The sequence below is a fragment of the Cavia porcellus genome, unplaced genomic scaffold, assembly GCF_034190915.1.
Source record: "Cavia porcellus strain 051 isolate PalLab524CR breed Dunkin Hartley unplaced genomic scaffold, mCavPor4.1 scaffold_27, whole genome shotgun sequence".
NCBI classification, from domain to species: Eukaryota; Metazoa; Chordata; class Mammalia; order Rodentia; family Caviidae; genus Cavia; species Cavia porcellus.
This window is the reverse complement of record NW_026947510.1, coordinates 15,750,019-15,767,519: the sequence shown is the minus strand read 5'-3', so window position 1 is coordinate 15,767,519 and position 17,501 is coordinate 15,750,019. Positions and strand designations below refer to the sequence as shown.

Here is a 17,501-nt window from a genome sequence, read left to right as displayed (position 1 = left end):
AACATACTTTCCTCAAAAAAAGTTGGAAAAGGAAGTTTTTAAAAATGATCCTTGTTAGGTATAGTTGAAGATGAGGGATAAGTTGTTGGGGGAAAAATTAGATTACAAAAATCAGCGTTAAATGCATGAGTGTCTGAATACAATGGCTTCTTCTAGTCTTCGTGTCCTTCTAGAGCCAGTATACACCAACTAGGAACAGCTTAGGTCCAAGGAATATCCACCATTGCAGAGCAGTTGATGCTCCTAAATTTGTTAAGCTCTCTTGTTGATGTAGAGTATAGGCCTCTCTTGCTATGGCATCCTCTCCCTGGGTGAGGGTCAAGCTTCAACACTGTCTCCGTGATGGTGGGATATAGTCTGGCGGCTGGTTCTTGCCCCAGACTCAGGTGAGTCGGTCCTCACTTGAAAATAGGGTACGCTCTTGCTTCCTTGGCAGTTGGCTGGAGGGATCCAGTTGCTGTATCCTGAGAAGTGAGAGAATGAGAGGCCAGTGAGAACTTGCACAAAAGGGACAGAAAACAAATCGTAGCTATTTTATATGCTCATTCCCCCTTCCTCCCAGCCACCCGGTTCTACAGAAAAGCTGCCTTTGGGACTGAGCAACCAGCTGTATTTTCTTATGAAGTTGCTTTCAGGTTAATAATGCTTTCCTTTGCATTTCCCCTCACCTTGTCTGCTCTGGAATTTACCTTCTAATCAAATCTTAGCACTTAAACTTGGCCTCAGGCTCAGCTTTCTAGTCAATCCTTTAGCAATCTTTGGACTTTCTTAAAATTTCATAATCACAAGCAAAAGTAGGATTCCTCCACCACCACACTGCATTTGGCTCTGGCTTACTGGAACATTAAAACATTGATTAATTTATTTTTGGTAATCCTGATATAGTTTATTTATTTTTATTAGTCTATGTTTGTAGTTCCTAATGGTTACATTCCTTGTGTGGAGTTGGTACATATATATAACACATCTTCTCTTTCTCTTTTTTATCGGTACTGGAGATCAATACTCACGACCACCTGCTTGCAAGGCAGGTGCTTATGCCGCTGAGCTAAATCCCCAGCCCCTTATATATCACATCTTAACTCCCTGTTTTCATCTTCTTTCCTTTCCCTCCATCCCTTGATTCTCTTCCCCGTAAGAAAGATCTGTCTCCCTACTTCCTGTTACCTTTTATTTTGGTCTTTATTTATAATTTGGGTTTGTCAGAGAAACCACTTGATAGTTAAAACTATCTAGACAATCACTTGAGGCCAATACTAAATGCATGTAGCCCCCTATTTGAAGTTGGTAGGGGTAAAAGTTTTGGCTTACATTTATTGTTTATAGTAGAAAGTCCTCACAGGTGTCCTCCATCATAAGCACTTGCATATTTTAAGGAAGCTTGAAAACCTTGGGATGTATGAGGGAGCAAAACAAAAGCTGCGGATCTAGTTATATATTTTTCATTTATCATAAAACCAAGTTCTATCTTTCCTAAAATCAAAGGAGGACATAGTAAAGCCTTATTTAAAGTGACTACTGGTTCACAATTCTAAGACAATTTCTAAAAAGTGTTTTTCTTGCATTATTTTAAATATCGGAAACTTCAGTAAGTTTATATTTTTAAATGACAGTAGCCACCACACCATGATTTTGTGGCCAGATGTTTATTTGCAAGTTTGTCAGGCCTTCCCCGGACTTCTTTCCCACCTAGCTAGCCAACCAACTGTAACTTGATCAACAGTAATTTGAGATGGGATTGTCCAAGTTCCCATGTTAAATAGAACATTTCCACTTTTCTGATTACAAAATCCTCCCTTTTCGGGGCTGGGGATTTAGCTCAGCGGCATAAGCGCCTGCCTTGCAAGCAGGCGGTTGTGAGTTCGATCCCCGGTACCGATAAAAAGGAAAAAGACAAAAAAAAAAAAAAAAAATCCTCCCTTTTCTGGCCACTTAAAAAGTGTTGCATACCCTACAAACACATGAATCTAAGGATTTCTGCTACATGCCTTGGCAAAGGTCACACCTGCACATTTTACCTATTGTCAAAATGGTTTTTTTATTATTTATAACTACCATCTGGGAGCATTTAAAATACATATTTTTAAAACACGTTCTATCTTCATCCACAACATTATAGTGAATTGACTTTTCCAGGGAAAACTAATCATTCTACCATGTTTACAATTTTTAATTTTCACATTTGAAAAAATGCTTCAGCTGAGGTTACTTTCAGTCACAAGCAAAACTAAAATTAGGCAGCACACATAATGTATTTAATATTTTCACCAAAAAGAAAAAGACATTTAAACATATCTTTGGGTTACAGACATTTAGCATCAGAGGACAATACAGATAAATGGAAAATGAGAACTTATATTTAAATCTTAGCTGTTGATTCTTTCCAAATTTATGAGCGCTGATAACATTTAGCACATGCAGATATTATACATACAAATAAGGATTGACTTCTTCATAGGAGGTCATAAGTTTGCTGCAGTTGTATTGCTATTACTCAAACCATTTTAGAATTCTTTACAAATTGGTCACAAGAATGAGTCACATTCTTTTAAATGATATCATCAAGTGATAGCAAATATCTTCCTCCTCTGAGAGCTGATTTAATTTTTAGAAATACCCCAAAGTCATTTGAAACTACACAAGCTTAGTAATATTACTTAGCAAAGAAAAATTTAACTAGAAACTAAGTGAATTGAGAAATATTTTTTAAAAAACTCCAAGAAAAAGATTTTTGCTATAAAACCTATCAAAATGATACAAAAAGAACTCTCAAAAATATAGGCTTGCATAGAAAACCAATGCCAAATTCTCATCAGGATGCTAGAAATTAATGAATCAGACAATAAATTATTGATTGCCTTCAAAGGTAATTCTTTAGAAAAAATAGCAAGAAAATGGAGAGATCTCTGATAATCTACTTAATAAAGTAAAAAAAACTGTACAGGAGGAAGGAAAGAGCAGGTAAGGAGTAGTTGTGTTTTGTTTTGTTTAATGTATGTGACACTGCTAGGTAAAGCTAACTATATGCTAATATATTTTTTTCTGAAAAAACAAAAATCACCAAAATATACAGGATAGAAAGACTAGATCAAAGCTGGAGAAAGAATCAAAGACTTTAGGCCTAATGGTTCTGTAAGCAAATTCCTAAAAATTTGAAAGTGATATTTCACTTTCCTAAATGCATAAGGATTAATCTATGAATTAAATACTTTTTTTTCCTGCAGTACTGGGGATCGAACTCATGACCTCGTGCTTGCCAGGCAGGCACTTATGCCACTGAGCTAAATCCCCAGCCCAATACTTTTTATTATAAAGCCTATCAAAATGGTACAGGAAGGACACTCAAAAAATGCAAACTTACATGAGAAAAACAATGCCAAAATCCCCCCCAAAGTGCAGGCAAATTAAATTCACTGAAGTGATTGTTAGGTAAGTTTTACCCAGGAAATGGTAGGACATTTTAATATTAAGACAGTTTAGAAAATAAATCCTGATTAAAACAACTAAATTTAAAATATTATATAATAAATATTAAACCACTAACCATCACTGTATCTTTAAATAATGTTTTGTAAAAATATTAAAGCAAAGGGGCTGGAGATTTAGCTCAGCGGCTGAAGCGCCTGCTTTGCAAGCAGGCAGTCGTGAGTTTGATCCCCAGTACCGGTACCGATAAAAAGGAAAAAGACAAAAAGAAAAAAAAAAATTAAAGCAAATTGTAAGATAGCTAAACTTTAAGGAAGGAAAGAGAAAAAACATAAATTAATTCCTCAATATCTCATCACCACTTCTGATTCACTCTTACCAGGAATAACTTCTATTAGCAGTTTCTTACTTGTCCTTTCAGAAATTTTCCATGCACGTTTTTCCCCCTTGAAAAAGATAATGAAATTATATTATACATATTGTCCTGTAGTTGCTTTTTTATTTCATAAAAAACTTGGATTCTTCCCACATCAACACATTACAGATCTACCAAAATTTTTGACAAAGGTTAGGTATCATAATATGTCACCCATCTATAGGTGACCAGCTGGATTATTTTCTAGTTTTCTGAAACTAAAAAATACTAGATTGTTACAGTGAACATCATTAAATGTCTTTCCCTGTCTATTAGAATTAATATCTACTAAAGGAATTGCAGATTGATATTTGGGTAGGTATTTCCAAATTGGTATCCAAAGGGCTAGATTATAATTCCACTGAAAGTGTATGCAAAAAGGCGATGAATACATAACAGTTTATTCAACCTACTTTTTTTTTTTTTTTTTGGTACCGGGGCTCGAACTCACAACTGCATGCTTGCAAGGCAGGCCCTTATGCTGCTGAGCTAAATCCCCAGCCCTTATTCAACCTACTTTTATATGTATTTTTGAATTTCTATACTTTAAACATATTTCTGTGTTTAATGGTATGACTATACCTGACTTCTCACTAGAATCAGGTATAAAGGTGCGTGCTATCATGACTATTATTTAAAAAGTATGCTGAAATAATTCTGTTACTAGGACCAAAAAAAGTGAAATAATAAGTAGAATATTACAAAGCAATGAGAATATCTTTATTTTCAGACAATACTTTTGTCTAAAAACTTTACAGATTTGATTGAAAATCTAGTGTAAAATAACTATTAAAAATCAAGTTTCACAATGTCTGTTATACAATTTGGTCCTTATTGACACTTTGGTTTCTTACACCAGAGAAACAATGTGGTATTTACATGTGTGTCTGATTTCACTTGTGAAATAGGTAGAAAATGTTTAAATGGGAAGGAAATCTAGAGAGAGGGAAGGGGGAAAGGAAGGAAGGGAAATGAAAAAAATAGGAAAAAAGGAAAAAATGCAAACAAAGCTTTTGTAAATGAGGGAAAGAGAGGTAGAAGGAAGGGGTAAGGCAATGGGAAAAAAATCAAGTTATATCATGTACAGGTACAAGTTCCCTATAATGGACGTGATCATTACATATACCTAAAATGTACCAATTAACTTAATTTTTAAAATTTAATAAATTGACTGACTGTGATGTCTCAAGCCTGCAAGCCCACCTGAGGTACAAGGATTGCAAGCTGGAGGCCAGTCTGGGCAACTTATTGAGACCCCATCTCAAAACAATATAAAAAGCCTGGAAATGTAGCTCAGTGGTCAGGTGCTTACCTACCATGCACAAGGCTCTGCATTCAACCCTCAGTACCAGAGGGAAAAAAATCAAGAACTTTTTCACTGATCAACCAATTGACTATTGGGAAAAATAATTTTTTAAAAATATACTGTTCACACAGGGACTGAATGAGATCTATAAGAAAAAAGATAAAAATAATGCAAAAAAGGTTTGAATATATTAAGAAATATGCTCTCAGATATATCTATTCATGTTTTGTAATTTTAACTAAAATTACAATGAGTATTTTTAAGCTGAAAAAAATAATTTCTGTCTGAAGAAAAAACAAAGACTAACCAAAGAGGTTTGAAAAAGAGTAATAACAGAGATATTAAACATATTATAAACCCATAATAATTACAATGATACTGAAATACTGAGGAAAGATTGACAAATACAGTAGATTAACATTTCAGAATGCATACCCTAAAAGAAAATTCAATATACAAGTGAATGAATTACTAATAGGGAGGACATGGATAAGAGAAAAAATTAGATTAAATACTTGTTTCATACCATAGGCTGAAATACATTCCAGTTAAAGTAGAAATGAAACTGAAAAAACAAAAGGTAGTAATTAAGTGATTTTTGCATAGAAAAGAACTAATCACAAAATAATGGAAGAAATCACAGATTTATATGCATAATCCTTTAGAACATCTATATGTCAGAAATTATAAATTACAGAGAGGAAGATGAATATCGTAACATGAAAGAACTAATATTAACACCTTTCAAAATGCCTTTAACAATTCTTTTGAAGGAATAGACTGGACCATGTTTTGGGCAGCACCAGCATCACTGTATCATGAGTGTCAACTCAGAGCAAATCACTGTGAAGAGGTTTCATCTGAAAGAGTCATCCCATTTTTAGAATGCTTAGGTGTTGCTTGCAAGTTATTTGGCTTGTTCCCACCTCATTCCCTTTGTATAAGGAACACTTGGATTTTGAATGCTTGAACCCCAGAGTAGTTACTATTCCCATTTTCCAATCTAGAAAGGATTTAATTTATGGCTTTAAGCATGCAAGACAGCAAACTAAAAAATAAACAAGTCACTTGAACTAAAATCATTAACAGAGAAGCCATGCAGAGTGAGTACCATTTACAAAAAGAGAGGTAACTGTTAAAAGGGCCTGCTAAGCCTCAGAAGACCATGTATGCACAGCCAGGATGCACCACCCTCGCTGTCAGGGGCCACCCTCCAGGGACACAGCTTAACTCTGCACAGGGCCCAAATGGGAAGAGGTCTCCGTGGCCTCATGCCAGAGAGTGGGAGTCTGAGAAAAGTATCTGGACCCGAGGAAATGAGGTCCCTCTCTGGGGATCCAGACTGTTGCTAGCATGTTCTCATTCCATATTCCATAATCTTCATGATTAAACTAAGTAACCATCACCCAACAGCCCCAGCATTTAGGTACTTAGATGATCTCCATTACACAGAAAAGTAATGTGCTGATGTTCATACAACTAGAAAATGGAAGCAGCAGCCAGGAAGGCAGCTGGGGCCAGAGCCAGCGCTCATTGGCCATGTGTGGCTCTCAGACCCTGCACAAAGCCCTCTCATGCACAGGAACTCATGTGACCCTCACAATTTTTTGAAGAGGTTAGGGAATAATCTCTCTAATTTACACTAAGGCAATGGGAAGCCAGAAATGGGGTTTGGAAGTCTTTGTTTTACTTTATTTTTTAGTAATCTGAAAGAAACTGAGCCCAAAGTATGGATAGATTTGTGATATGGATTAACTGGTTGGAAAACAAAGTTTAGAAAGCTTGGATCAGAGAAAGAAGTACCCTCAACTTCTAAATCGATTAAACACAAGCTTCATAGAGAGGAAAGAAGTAAGGACCAGAAAATAGAGGTCATCCTAAGAACAGCAAAAATAAATGAGTCCATTGAGATTCACAATGATGCTAGCTAGATAATAAACAGTTAAATCACATGCACAGCATTCCCATTATTTTGGAATCTGCCTTTTTGTAATACTAGCTCCCATTCAGTATCACTGTTTATTCAAAAATCTTGTTAATTTATGTCTCTTTATTTACATGCCCCTTGTTAGTTTAAATAATAAGACTAGAAGACTAACCACCAAAATGAAGTTTCCTTTGAGCAAAAGGATTTTCACTTAGGTTTAAAATACAATCGTGGTAATAAAGTTTAAATAAATGCTTCTAGGATTTCCTTACATAGAACTAAAACAACATTAGTTAACCTTGTTAGGTCTGAGAAGGGGGTGATGGGGAAGGAGTGGAGTGGGGAAAGAGAAAGGGGGGATGGAGAAGGAAGGAAGGAGTGGAAGGAGTGGAGTGGAGTGGCCGGCGGTGGCTGCAAAAATAAGAAGTATAAAATATAAGTAACCTTTATTTCGAGAATGTGGGGAGAGGACCCCCCCCGGCCCCCGGGGCGCAGCATCTCCACCCCAGGGCTGGCGATCTCTCTCTGGAACACTCACTCTCTTTTCCTGAACACATGGAGTGAGGCACATAAGTATCCTCAGTCTGGGGTGGAACCTAGGTTGTATTAGGGATGCACAGGTAGCCCATTGGCACACGTTTGGCGCCAGAGGTAGGTTACTAAGCGCAGGGGTATAGGGTTACAGGTAAATCTCTAAGGGGCAGGGGAGGCAGGAGCTCCTTAATTTGGCTGAGGCTTTTCCTGGTTAAAGTGTCCAGTCTGGGCCTGCAACCCTTTCATATCCCGTCTTATGATTATTAGGAAAAGGGGCGAAGATTTCTCTCTGTAACTACTTCCTGCTAGCTGAGGGTGCTGTATTGGGGTCTAGGGGAGTCGACGGGATGAAGGTTGATGCCCAGGTAGACGCTGATGTTAGGGTCATCCTGATAAAATAACAGGTTTAAATCAAAGACACCTTTCCCTCTACCTCACTTGGGTCCATAAATATGACAGTGCCATGTCTCCTCATAACATCTTGTCTCTTTGTTTTTTTCAGTCTAACATACGTGCATTCACCAGTGAGGTTGTCCTGGCTAAAACACCCCAGACTGAGGATACTTATGTGCCTCACTCCACGTGTTCAAGGGAGAGTGTGTTCCAGAGAGAGACCCCCGGTCCCGGGGTGGAGATGCTGCGCCCCAAGGGCCGGGATGGGGGTGTCTCTCCCCACATTCCCAAAATAAAGGTTACTTATATTTTATACTTCTTATCTTTGCAGCCACTGCCGGCCAATCTACTCCTTCCCTACTCCACTCCTTCCTTCCTTCCTTCTCCACTCCTTCCCCCTCTTCTTCCCCTTCTCAGACCTAACAAACCTCTGAAATTGCTGCTTGATTTTTGTCACATTTTAAAATTCTGAAATATTGTGAGTACAAAGAAAACTCACAAGAAATATGCATGCCTAAAAAACTTTCATGAAATGATTTAAATGGATTAAAACACCATCTGTTTAAAAGGAAAATAACTCTTTTTTCGATAAGATTATCACCTGCACTCAATTAATTTTATCTAATTTTATAGGTATCAGAACAAATGCTTATTTTCTATATTTCGAAATGTTTAGTTCTTTGGGACTTACATGTCGGCTACCTGTATAAGGAAAATTTGTTTACCTACTATAAATTATAAGAATATCCTCATTTTATTCAGCATCAGTGTCATAAGAATTATCATAAGGACACTATCTCTTTAGTATAAACACTACTGTAAGTTGCCATCTAACTCCTTTTTCAAAGTGAGCAGACTCCAAGAAATGAACCCTTCCTGATTTCCTTTGCCTGCTCCAAACACGCATTCTTTCTCTAATTCTCTACCATCAAAATCCATCATTGACCTGTAGGAACCAAACAAATTCCTAATGTTTGATCTCAAATAGTTTGTTTTAAAAAATTGAAGAATTGTTCAGACAGAAATATGTTAGCTATGCCTCAGGCAAAAAAAAAATGAAAAGAGTTCTTAATTCATTTTTCTGAGTCCTTTTTTAAAAAATTGCTGGTGCTGGCACGAAGGAAATATCTGATGATTCATCCAATGAAAATTTGAATACTGGTGAAAAATCTAGGTGAGATGAAGGAAAAAGAGATCAGGGAACTTGCAAAGGAAATGCTGTCAGAAAATGAAAAAAACAGCTCACCAAATGCAGGAGTCAGGAGTTTTGAACTCATATTTTAATACCTACTAGAGACTGGTGACATATGACACCAGGACTGGGAAAAAAAGCAAGGGTGAAAAGTTTTTAAGCTGATTATTAAATAGATGTAACTCACTGACAAGTGTGCCCATGTGGGATTTTAATTACTCAGACATCTGTTTAGCAAAGTGTACTACTAAATAAGAATCAAATACAGAGATCAAATTGCGTGTGGAAGGGAGTGGAGATGCCATTCATGAGTCAGAAAGGAGAGCTATTGGCCAGGGGGAAATCAATCCTGGCTTTACATCTCACCAACAGAGAAGCAATTATTTTAGATGTGGGGCTGGTTAGCATCCTAGGTCATGAATTTAATTAAATAACCCTCAAGTGGCAGAAAACAGAACAAACCACTATGTTTAACTGTCAGTAAGACACACTGCAAATAAAGATCCTCTTTTCTTTCCCTCCCCTTACATAGATTTGCTATAGTTTTTCTTAAATTCACAACTCTTTTCCCTTTCCTAACTTAAACTTTCCTTCCCAGAAGCATCCAATCAATTCATTAAATGAATAGCTTGAATACAAGTAGGATTTATCTCCAAAATTCTCACAATGGAGTCCTTGGGAAAAATGGGAAAAAGAGGCAAAGATTAAGTCATCATTTGAGTTTCTTCTTCCGGCTCAATAAAAGGCTAATAATTCACAGAAATATCTTGCAATCAAAGAGAAGACTCTGGCCCTCTTAATGGCCAATTATTTGGCACCTTAGATAGCCAAGGCAGAGACACAAAACAAAGAAGTGTAAATGATTGGAGCAAGAACTGTAGGAAGTTTCCCTAAGTAGAGAAGAGTGGAAAGAGAGAGCATTTGGTTGCTTTGAAATGGATATTTAGAAACCAGCCTCACTCAGTACAGCCCTTAGCAGCCTTCTGCTGAGCCCCAGGCCACTGCTTGGTAGTCTCTCACCTACAGGTGACTGAGCAGAAAGGTAATTGTCTTTAAAATCTGTACTCAGGCCTCCTCCTCTTCCCCACCACTGAGATCAAAATGGTTTTCTTAAGTTTTCAAATACAGAAACCGGATGGGGAGAACCTAATCAAAAGTATACATTTACTGGAAGAGTACTTGAGCATCTCCTGAACTCCAAGGAGAAGCTGACCAAGCCTCTCACCAGGAGAGCAGGCAGAGGGCAGTTTCTGGAATCTGTGAGGCTAAAATGCACTAATTCTTCCAAAGGACTGCCATTAGTGATTCAGGTACCAACTCCAAAGGCTCAGCAATCACCGCCTTAGATGTAAACCTAAAATTTCTCAAAGATTCTGAATGGCCTGAGTAAACTCTGAAAATCATCCTATGATGTGGGTCATTTCTTTTAAACTGATCCCTTTTATTAAAAACTGTTTTAGATACTGCTAACCTCAGCTGAGTAGCTGTGGCTGTCAGAACCAGTTTAAACAGACAAAGTGGCAGCAGCTCCAACAGAATAGAATTTAAAAGGACCTATGCTTGCTTGGGCAAGCTACATTTTGAAAGTGTCTTTGCCTAGGGCAGGGGATGTGCTTTAAAGGTGGAAGACTTGTCTAGCATACTGAGTTCAGGGGGTTGGAGGGTTGTCTTAAGTTTTCTGTGACCTCCTTCATTTAGTAATTACTTCTGAATCACTATGTGAGAGCAACAATCTAATGGCTTCTGAGGATAACTTTTCATGTAACACTGGATTTTAAGCTCCCCTCCTTTTGGATGAGAAACCTGAAAATTCTGCATGAAAAGTGAAACTATGTCATTGTTAAGAAGGTTAAGCTCTCTCTGTTTAGTATTCATTAGACTCCATCAGCTAGGGACTAAGATGGCTCTGATATTAACTATAGCCAAGTGACACCTTTGGGCTGTGACTTGGAGGGTATTACTTATTGAAAAATAAATGATGCTCCCTTTCCCTTCTGAACCAAATGGATAACTGTATATATATATATATATATATATATATATTTTTTTTTTTTTAATTCTAGCTGTTTTTCTAACCTCAGATAAGAGCACAGTTTGGAAGACTCTTCGCAGCTAAGCTCCCTAAGGGAAGACAAGCAAGGGCTGCTAAGGCCACAGAGGGTCTACCCAGACTATATATGCAAAATGTCTGGAAATTTGTGCTTAGAGCTGAGAAAATCTGATGTTCTGGTTTGGCTGGATTCTAATTTGAACTAATTGCCTAGATGTTCTTAAATTTTTAAATTCAAATTAATGAGTTAAAAATTTTAAAGATTTAGCAAATTATTAAGACTCATTTTTGTTACAAGTTGAGGATTGAATTTGCTTCATAAGTATATAAAAATGGATGAATCCCTTGACCCTGAAGAGGAGATATGGATGAAGTACTAGAATACTAGAAGTACTAGAATTATAGTTCACTCTTTGTATTGCTCAAATCTACTTACTTCTTATAGTAAGTTTACTCAATGCCCAGCAATTCTAGAACTCTTTTGTTACCCAGGATACTTAGGTTAGTGGGAAAACTATAATTCCTGCAAGTGCAATGGCTCTCAAGCCTGAAGTAATTGATTTTTCATCTGCTTTTTCCATCATTCCAAAATTGCTTCAACCTCAACTGGCAGCCGTGCTGGTCTAGGCAGATTCCCTACTGGGGTGAATCAGACAAACATATCCATGGTTTCTATGACTGTTCCCAATATGGATTCTGTCTTATCTATTTAATGTTGAAACTAGGCATGCAGCATCAAGAGGTATCCCTGTGGATCATCTGTGGATCAAATGTTCTTCCTTTTTTGCATTCTGTAAGAGCCCTGCTCCCTGATGATCAGGATCAATGACCAATACTAGTACTGAGACTGAAGTAACTGGGTGAAAGCTGTACTGTAATGTACAATAGATGCCTGTGTCCACTGATGAAGTGTTACCCTTCTGGAAACCAAGACCTTTTGACCCTCAAAATGTCAGGTTTTGGGTAAAAGAAGCACAAGTCCTCCAAATGTACCACTAGGAATGACAGTAAGCATTCCACAGCTAATTCCTCCTACTCCCCCTCCTCTCCGTGTTTTTAAATCAGGTATTTAGTTTGGGACATAGCACCATATGGTCACTGATTTAGGGTGACATCTCAACCTGTAGAGATTAATCTCGAAGCTAGAATCAGAAGAATGGAAAAATATGTGATAAGGCAGTGTTGAATGGGATCTGTCAGTGGATAGGCATACTAAAGTCCTTGGGTAGAAGTACAAGCTGAGATTCTGTGGACAGTAAAGGCAAATTCATACCCAGAATATACAGCAATTCCAGTTAAGATGAATCTCTGCTTCTTTCAGGATGGAAGGAATTCACTGGAGTCAACTGACTACCAAATGCTTGTTTGGACTCTTTCAGGAATGGTGATATATTGGGAAGTCACCATTGGTCTTTGCCACTGACAGTTTAGTTATTTAGTAGCAGCAGTAGCTGGAGATCAGCCTTGGTGAATGGAAGACCATGCTGTTGGGGCCATTAAGAGATCTCATTCCTGCCATATGGCTACTCTATTCAAATGCCCATTATATAGTACTGCAGCATCTCAATGAGAGGTTGGCTGACATACATGGCTCAGTCATGAACATTATTTAGTGCCTTTTTGGTAGTAGACAGCTTCAAAGGTATTAATATGCGACAGAAAGTCCATACTAGTCTTTCGAAGCCCCTGACCCAGCTACCACTGTATTTACCACTATCCATGAGTGTGAATATATTCTTACCTTTCTTTCCACATAATGTGGATGACTGTCTACATCACCAGAAACTACTCATTTCAAGCCTTTCCTCTCATCTGTCTTTCAGGTCACTCCAAGTAAGGTTATGGTGCAGCAGTATCCATTGTTGGCTTACATTCTTGTGCGGGTCAAGTTACCTGTGAAAGAAGGTTGACCTTTCCCCTCCCCCATAAGCTGGCCAAAAGGGACACCCCACGCAGACACAGGTATGAACTGAGATTGTTGTGAGCACCACAATTGTGAATGCCAGTGTAGTAGTAGTGAAGGACAGGCAGATCTGGGACAGCAACTAGTGCAGCTTATTTTTTTTTTTTTTTTAACTTTTTATGGGTACCAGGGATCGAACTGACAACTGTCTGCTTGCAAGGCAGGTGCTTATGCCGGTAAGCTAAATCCCCAGCCCCTAGTGCAGCTTATTTGTGTCCTCTGACTCTGTTCATGCCCAGTGTCTGCCACTTCCACTTTATGATGGCTTGCCGCCAGACCCACCAGCTTTATGACCTAGTATGTTGGATAGAATCAGGTCATGATAGACTTCTCTGACTGCAGTCATTTGATGTTCCCTGGTGAGATACTTTGTCTCAATCAGAACATAGAAATCTATAAGGTCTTTTTGAATGGTGGGTATCTAATTGCTTACTACAGATGATAAGGATCTGCCTTCAGAATCCTAGGAGGCTATGTTCCAGTTCTACTGTATTCCCAGTAACTTTCCCCCTCAATTCCTCCAATTATGTAGGGTAGGCTCTGTGACATGGTAGGGCTTCTTTCTAGTATCTAGACCTGCTGCCAAGCTCTGGCACCTAATAAAAGGGGTTTTTTCCTAAAAAAGGAAAGAATATTCTGAAGTGCTGTGGAAACAACTACCAAGTACATGTCCACCTTTCTGAGCTATCCAATACCTTTTTCAGTCTGCCATGGCTGTTGTGGTATTTCCGTTTCACTTACTATGGGCTTTACTTCCTCCAAGCTTCCAAAAGCCATCATAGAACCTAAGTTATTTACCAGGGTAGTAAATCCTGTATCCTGGGAGAGTGGTCTCATTATCAAAAACTCTCCTTATCCAGTATCCCATTATCAAAACTGTTAGTCTTCTTAGTGATTGTATTGCTAGGTATGACAGTGAGCCAAGCCTTTCCTTTTATGTGCAAGAAAGTACTGAAGTTATCTGGCTAGAACTGTGTAGCTAAACAAAAGGGTCACCTGTCATGGATCTCAGCATAGATTCTGAGAAAGAAAATTGAGCACAACCCAACAGAGTTGTTTTCCAGAGATCTGCCGTTTTAGAATAATGTATGTTCCATATGGTACATTATTAGTACAATATTTCTGGTCCAATCTTTAAAATCAAGATGAAAAGCTACATGGGTTTTTCCAAAACATGTTTTATTTTATGTCCCCTAATTTGGTCTTACATTTAGTGTTTATAAATGCAAGAGTAATAGTTTAATTAGTATCTCCACTAACTTAAATTGCAGGTTTTATTGTAAAATATACTTTGCAGTGGAGGAAGTGGGAAGTGAGGAATATAAATGTTTTTCAGGCTTTGTAACAGAAGGCTGACTTTTTATTGAGGAACTTTGTCTTTTTTCTAAATAAGTCTCTTTATGTAATAGCACTGTTCGTCTAGATTTCTATTCCAAATCACATTTTTACAAAAGTAATAAGGAGAATAGTAAATACAATTTATTGAGCACTTATAAGCACAGCTGTGTAGGTTGTGTACTGTACAAGCACATCAGCACTTCTTGGGTGGCGCTGTTTACATAGTAGATGTCATGAATTTGCATATATATAAAGTATTTTCCAGCAGATGGCAGTAAAGTGTCTTGATTTAATAAACTAAGTCTATTACAGTAATTTCTGCCAGATAGAGTCTTGAGGACTGGGCACCTTCTATTTACACAGAGCATTGGATAAGGGTAGTGGTGGCATTGCTTAAATACATGCCAAGCCTGGGCTCGCTCACCCTCACTTAACCTTGGGGTCCTATTCACCTGGTGCTATTAGTAACCTGCCAAAGGCCACTGGCTCAAGGTGCTGTAGTTTCAGGATTACAATGTGGGTCTCTTTAGTTCTTGTCTGCTCTCTTCCATACTACACGATGATACTTCAGAAAACTAAGGCCTAGGACCTGGAAGAGATTGAACACCATCATATACCTTCTCTACCTAAGCCAGCCAGGCCCCCTGAACCTCTCTCAACCTAGTCGCCCATTTCTGCTGTGTACTTGCCAGGATGTAGTTTGTCCCTGGAGTCCTCTCTGAAGAAAAATCATACTGGAGCATTAGTAAAATTTTTTTTAAAAAGGGAAACTAATGACATTCATTTTAACCCTTAAATGACATTTGTATGACTTAAACTATGGAACTGTGGAAAATGAAGTGCTCAAATACAATAGTTCTCAGAGTTGGACTCCTTTATAACCAGAAATGTTTTGAATAAATGTGTACATTTTATATTTTAACATAAATTTTAGCAAGCATGCATTACCATAAATTCCATGCACACAAAAATTAGAGGCTTTTAAAAATGCATAAATATCTATATGAAAGCATCTTACAGTAATGATGTATTAATTCTTTTGATCTATCACTGTTTAAAATCCATAGATTAGTGAAATAAATATAAGCATCATATTGTTTCATTAGTTTAAGGAAAAACATGTATTTTGTCCCACAGAGAATGACTTCAGCCAAGCAACAACTCAGGCCACACCTGCCTTTACTTTAACTAACCCACTGTAAGCCATACTGAGTTGACTTTTGGATGTCTTAAGAAATTTTTGATGTGCTGTAGGGTTTGGGGTTTTTGCATGTGGATATCTGGTTGTTCCAATATATTTATTGAGGGTACAACCTTTTCTCCACTTAATTTTTGCATCTTTGCCAGAAATCAATTGTCTGTTATGTGGGTATCTATTTTGGGACTTTATACTGATACTGTGGTGATTTGTCTATCGTGATATCAATGCCATTTTGTCATGATTGGTGTAACTATGATAAGTTGTGGGATTGGGGAGGGTTGGAGCTCTAATTTTGTTCCTTTATCAAAGTTGTTTAGACTAGTCTGCGTCTTTTCTACTTTTACAGAAATATAAGAATCAAAATGTTAATCTTTATGAAAAATGATGTTGGCAGTTTGATAAAAAAATAAAATCTATAGAAAACATGTCAATCATTAATCAAAGGAACTGTTATATTGGTCCCTAAACTAATCACTGAGGAAGTGTTTTCCTAAACTCTCTGAAATAAAAAAATTAAAACTGTCCTCTATGAAGGAAGCAAACCATTTTAAAGATCAAAACAAAAAACTTCATGTATATCCTGAGTACTTTCCAATTTTTCTTCTAGCTATACAGGATAGGAAGCTATTTGGAATTATTATTTGTTAATTACAGTTTTTTTCTGGGTTGTGGGAGCTGAAGTGCTACTTTTGCTTTTATCTTTTAATTCATATATTGTCTAATGTAAATGTTTATTTATTGAGACTTACAAAAACATAAGATCTACTTTCCCTCTAAGTAATGTCACTGAAGGTGTCTAAGCTTGTGACCACTCAGTCTCTTAAAAAAAATTAACGTATTTCTAGAAAAATAAGTACATGGAAATGTAATTTTAAAAATCCAAACTCTTTTAAACAAAAGCATTCATTTGGTTCTTTTAAATTCTGAAAAAAAAAAAAAAAACACAATAGCTACAAAGCAACCCCTTCTAAACAGGGAATTTTGTAGCAAAACAAGCCTCAGTAATTCCTTAGTACCTATCTTAATAAAAGGGTTGGCTCTTTGAAAACAAAAGAAAATTCTTCATTCTCTTAAAGGTTAGTTTCTAAACTTGACATTTTGGAGATGGCCTTACCCAAGAATTGCAGGTCGGGTTTATGTTAAAAGCAGATACTCCAATCAAGTTTAGAAACAATCAAACCTTTTATTCTTTAAGGGAGAGGGTCTTCTATGAGAGAAAAGGGTTAGAAAAACAGATCAATGTCCTGTGAATGTGAGGTTGTCCTTTGTTTTTACGTGCTAAATTAAATATGCCTGCTTTGTGATCGGTGTCTTGTGTCTATAGCCCCTCCCTGGATCTGAGCAAATGTGTTTATGTTAGAAAACTCCATGAGGGCAGGAAGTGTAGTTTTTCTTCATCATCAATCACCTGGTTTAAATTCCACTTATCTTAAGGTGTGAGACCTGGGGGTACCGCACAATTGCTGGCCATAATGTGTAACTTGTCATTGGCAATCAGACTTATCATAAATCACCTCAGGTATGTGTACAGCTGTTACATGCGCCAATTCAGGTTATTTTGAAAGCATATTTTGAGTGAGGTGAGCAGATATTCACACCCTTACCACCTAACAGACTTCTGACCAGAACCCAGATTCCCCTGCCTCTTCAGGGACCAGTCACATCCCTTGCTCCCCCAGCAAGTAACCTGGCCAGGTCGCTGATTTCCCTGACCTGAAGTCTTAGAAAAGTTGTTCATGTGAGTGATAGGCCCTAG

At 37.5% G+C, this 17,501-nt stretch overlaps 1 protein-coding gene across 1 annotated transcript in view; it reads left to right on the top strand.

Annotated features, from left to right (window-relative positions):
* The window catches only part of LOC134473446 (uncharacterized), a 35,800-nt gene extending 19,630 nt beyond the window's left edge, over nucleotides 1–16,170 (top strand). The window contains exons 3-5 of the mRNA XM_063237591.1: nucleotides 8,111–8,299; nucleotides 13,067–13,205; nucleotides 15,682–16,170. Coding sequence (XP_063093661.1) covers nucleotides 8,111–8,299; nucleotides 13,067–13,153 — 276 coding nt within the window. The 3' untranslated portion in view covers nucleotides 13,154–13,205; nucleotides 15,682–16,170. The remainder of the gene's footprint in view (nucleotides 1–8,110; nucleotides 8,300–13,066; nucleotides 13,206–15,681) is intronic.
* Nucleotides 16,171–17,501: the final 1,331 nt, after the last annotated feature.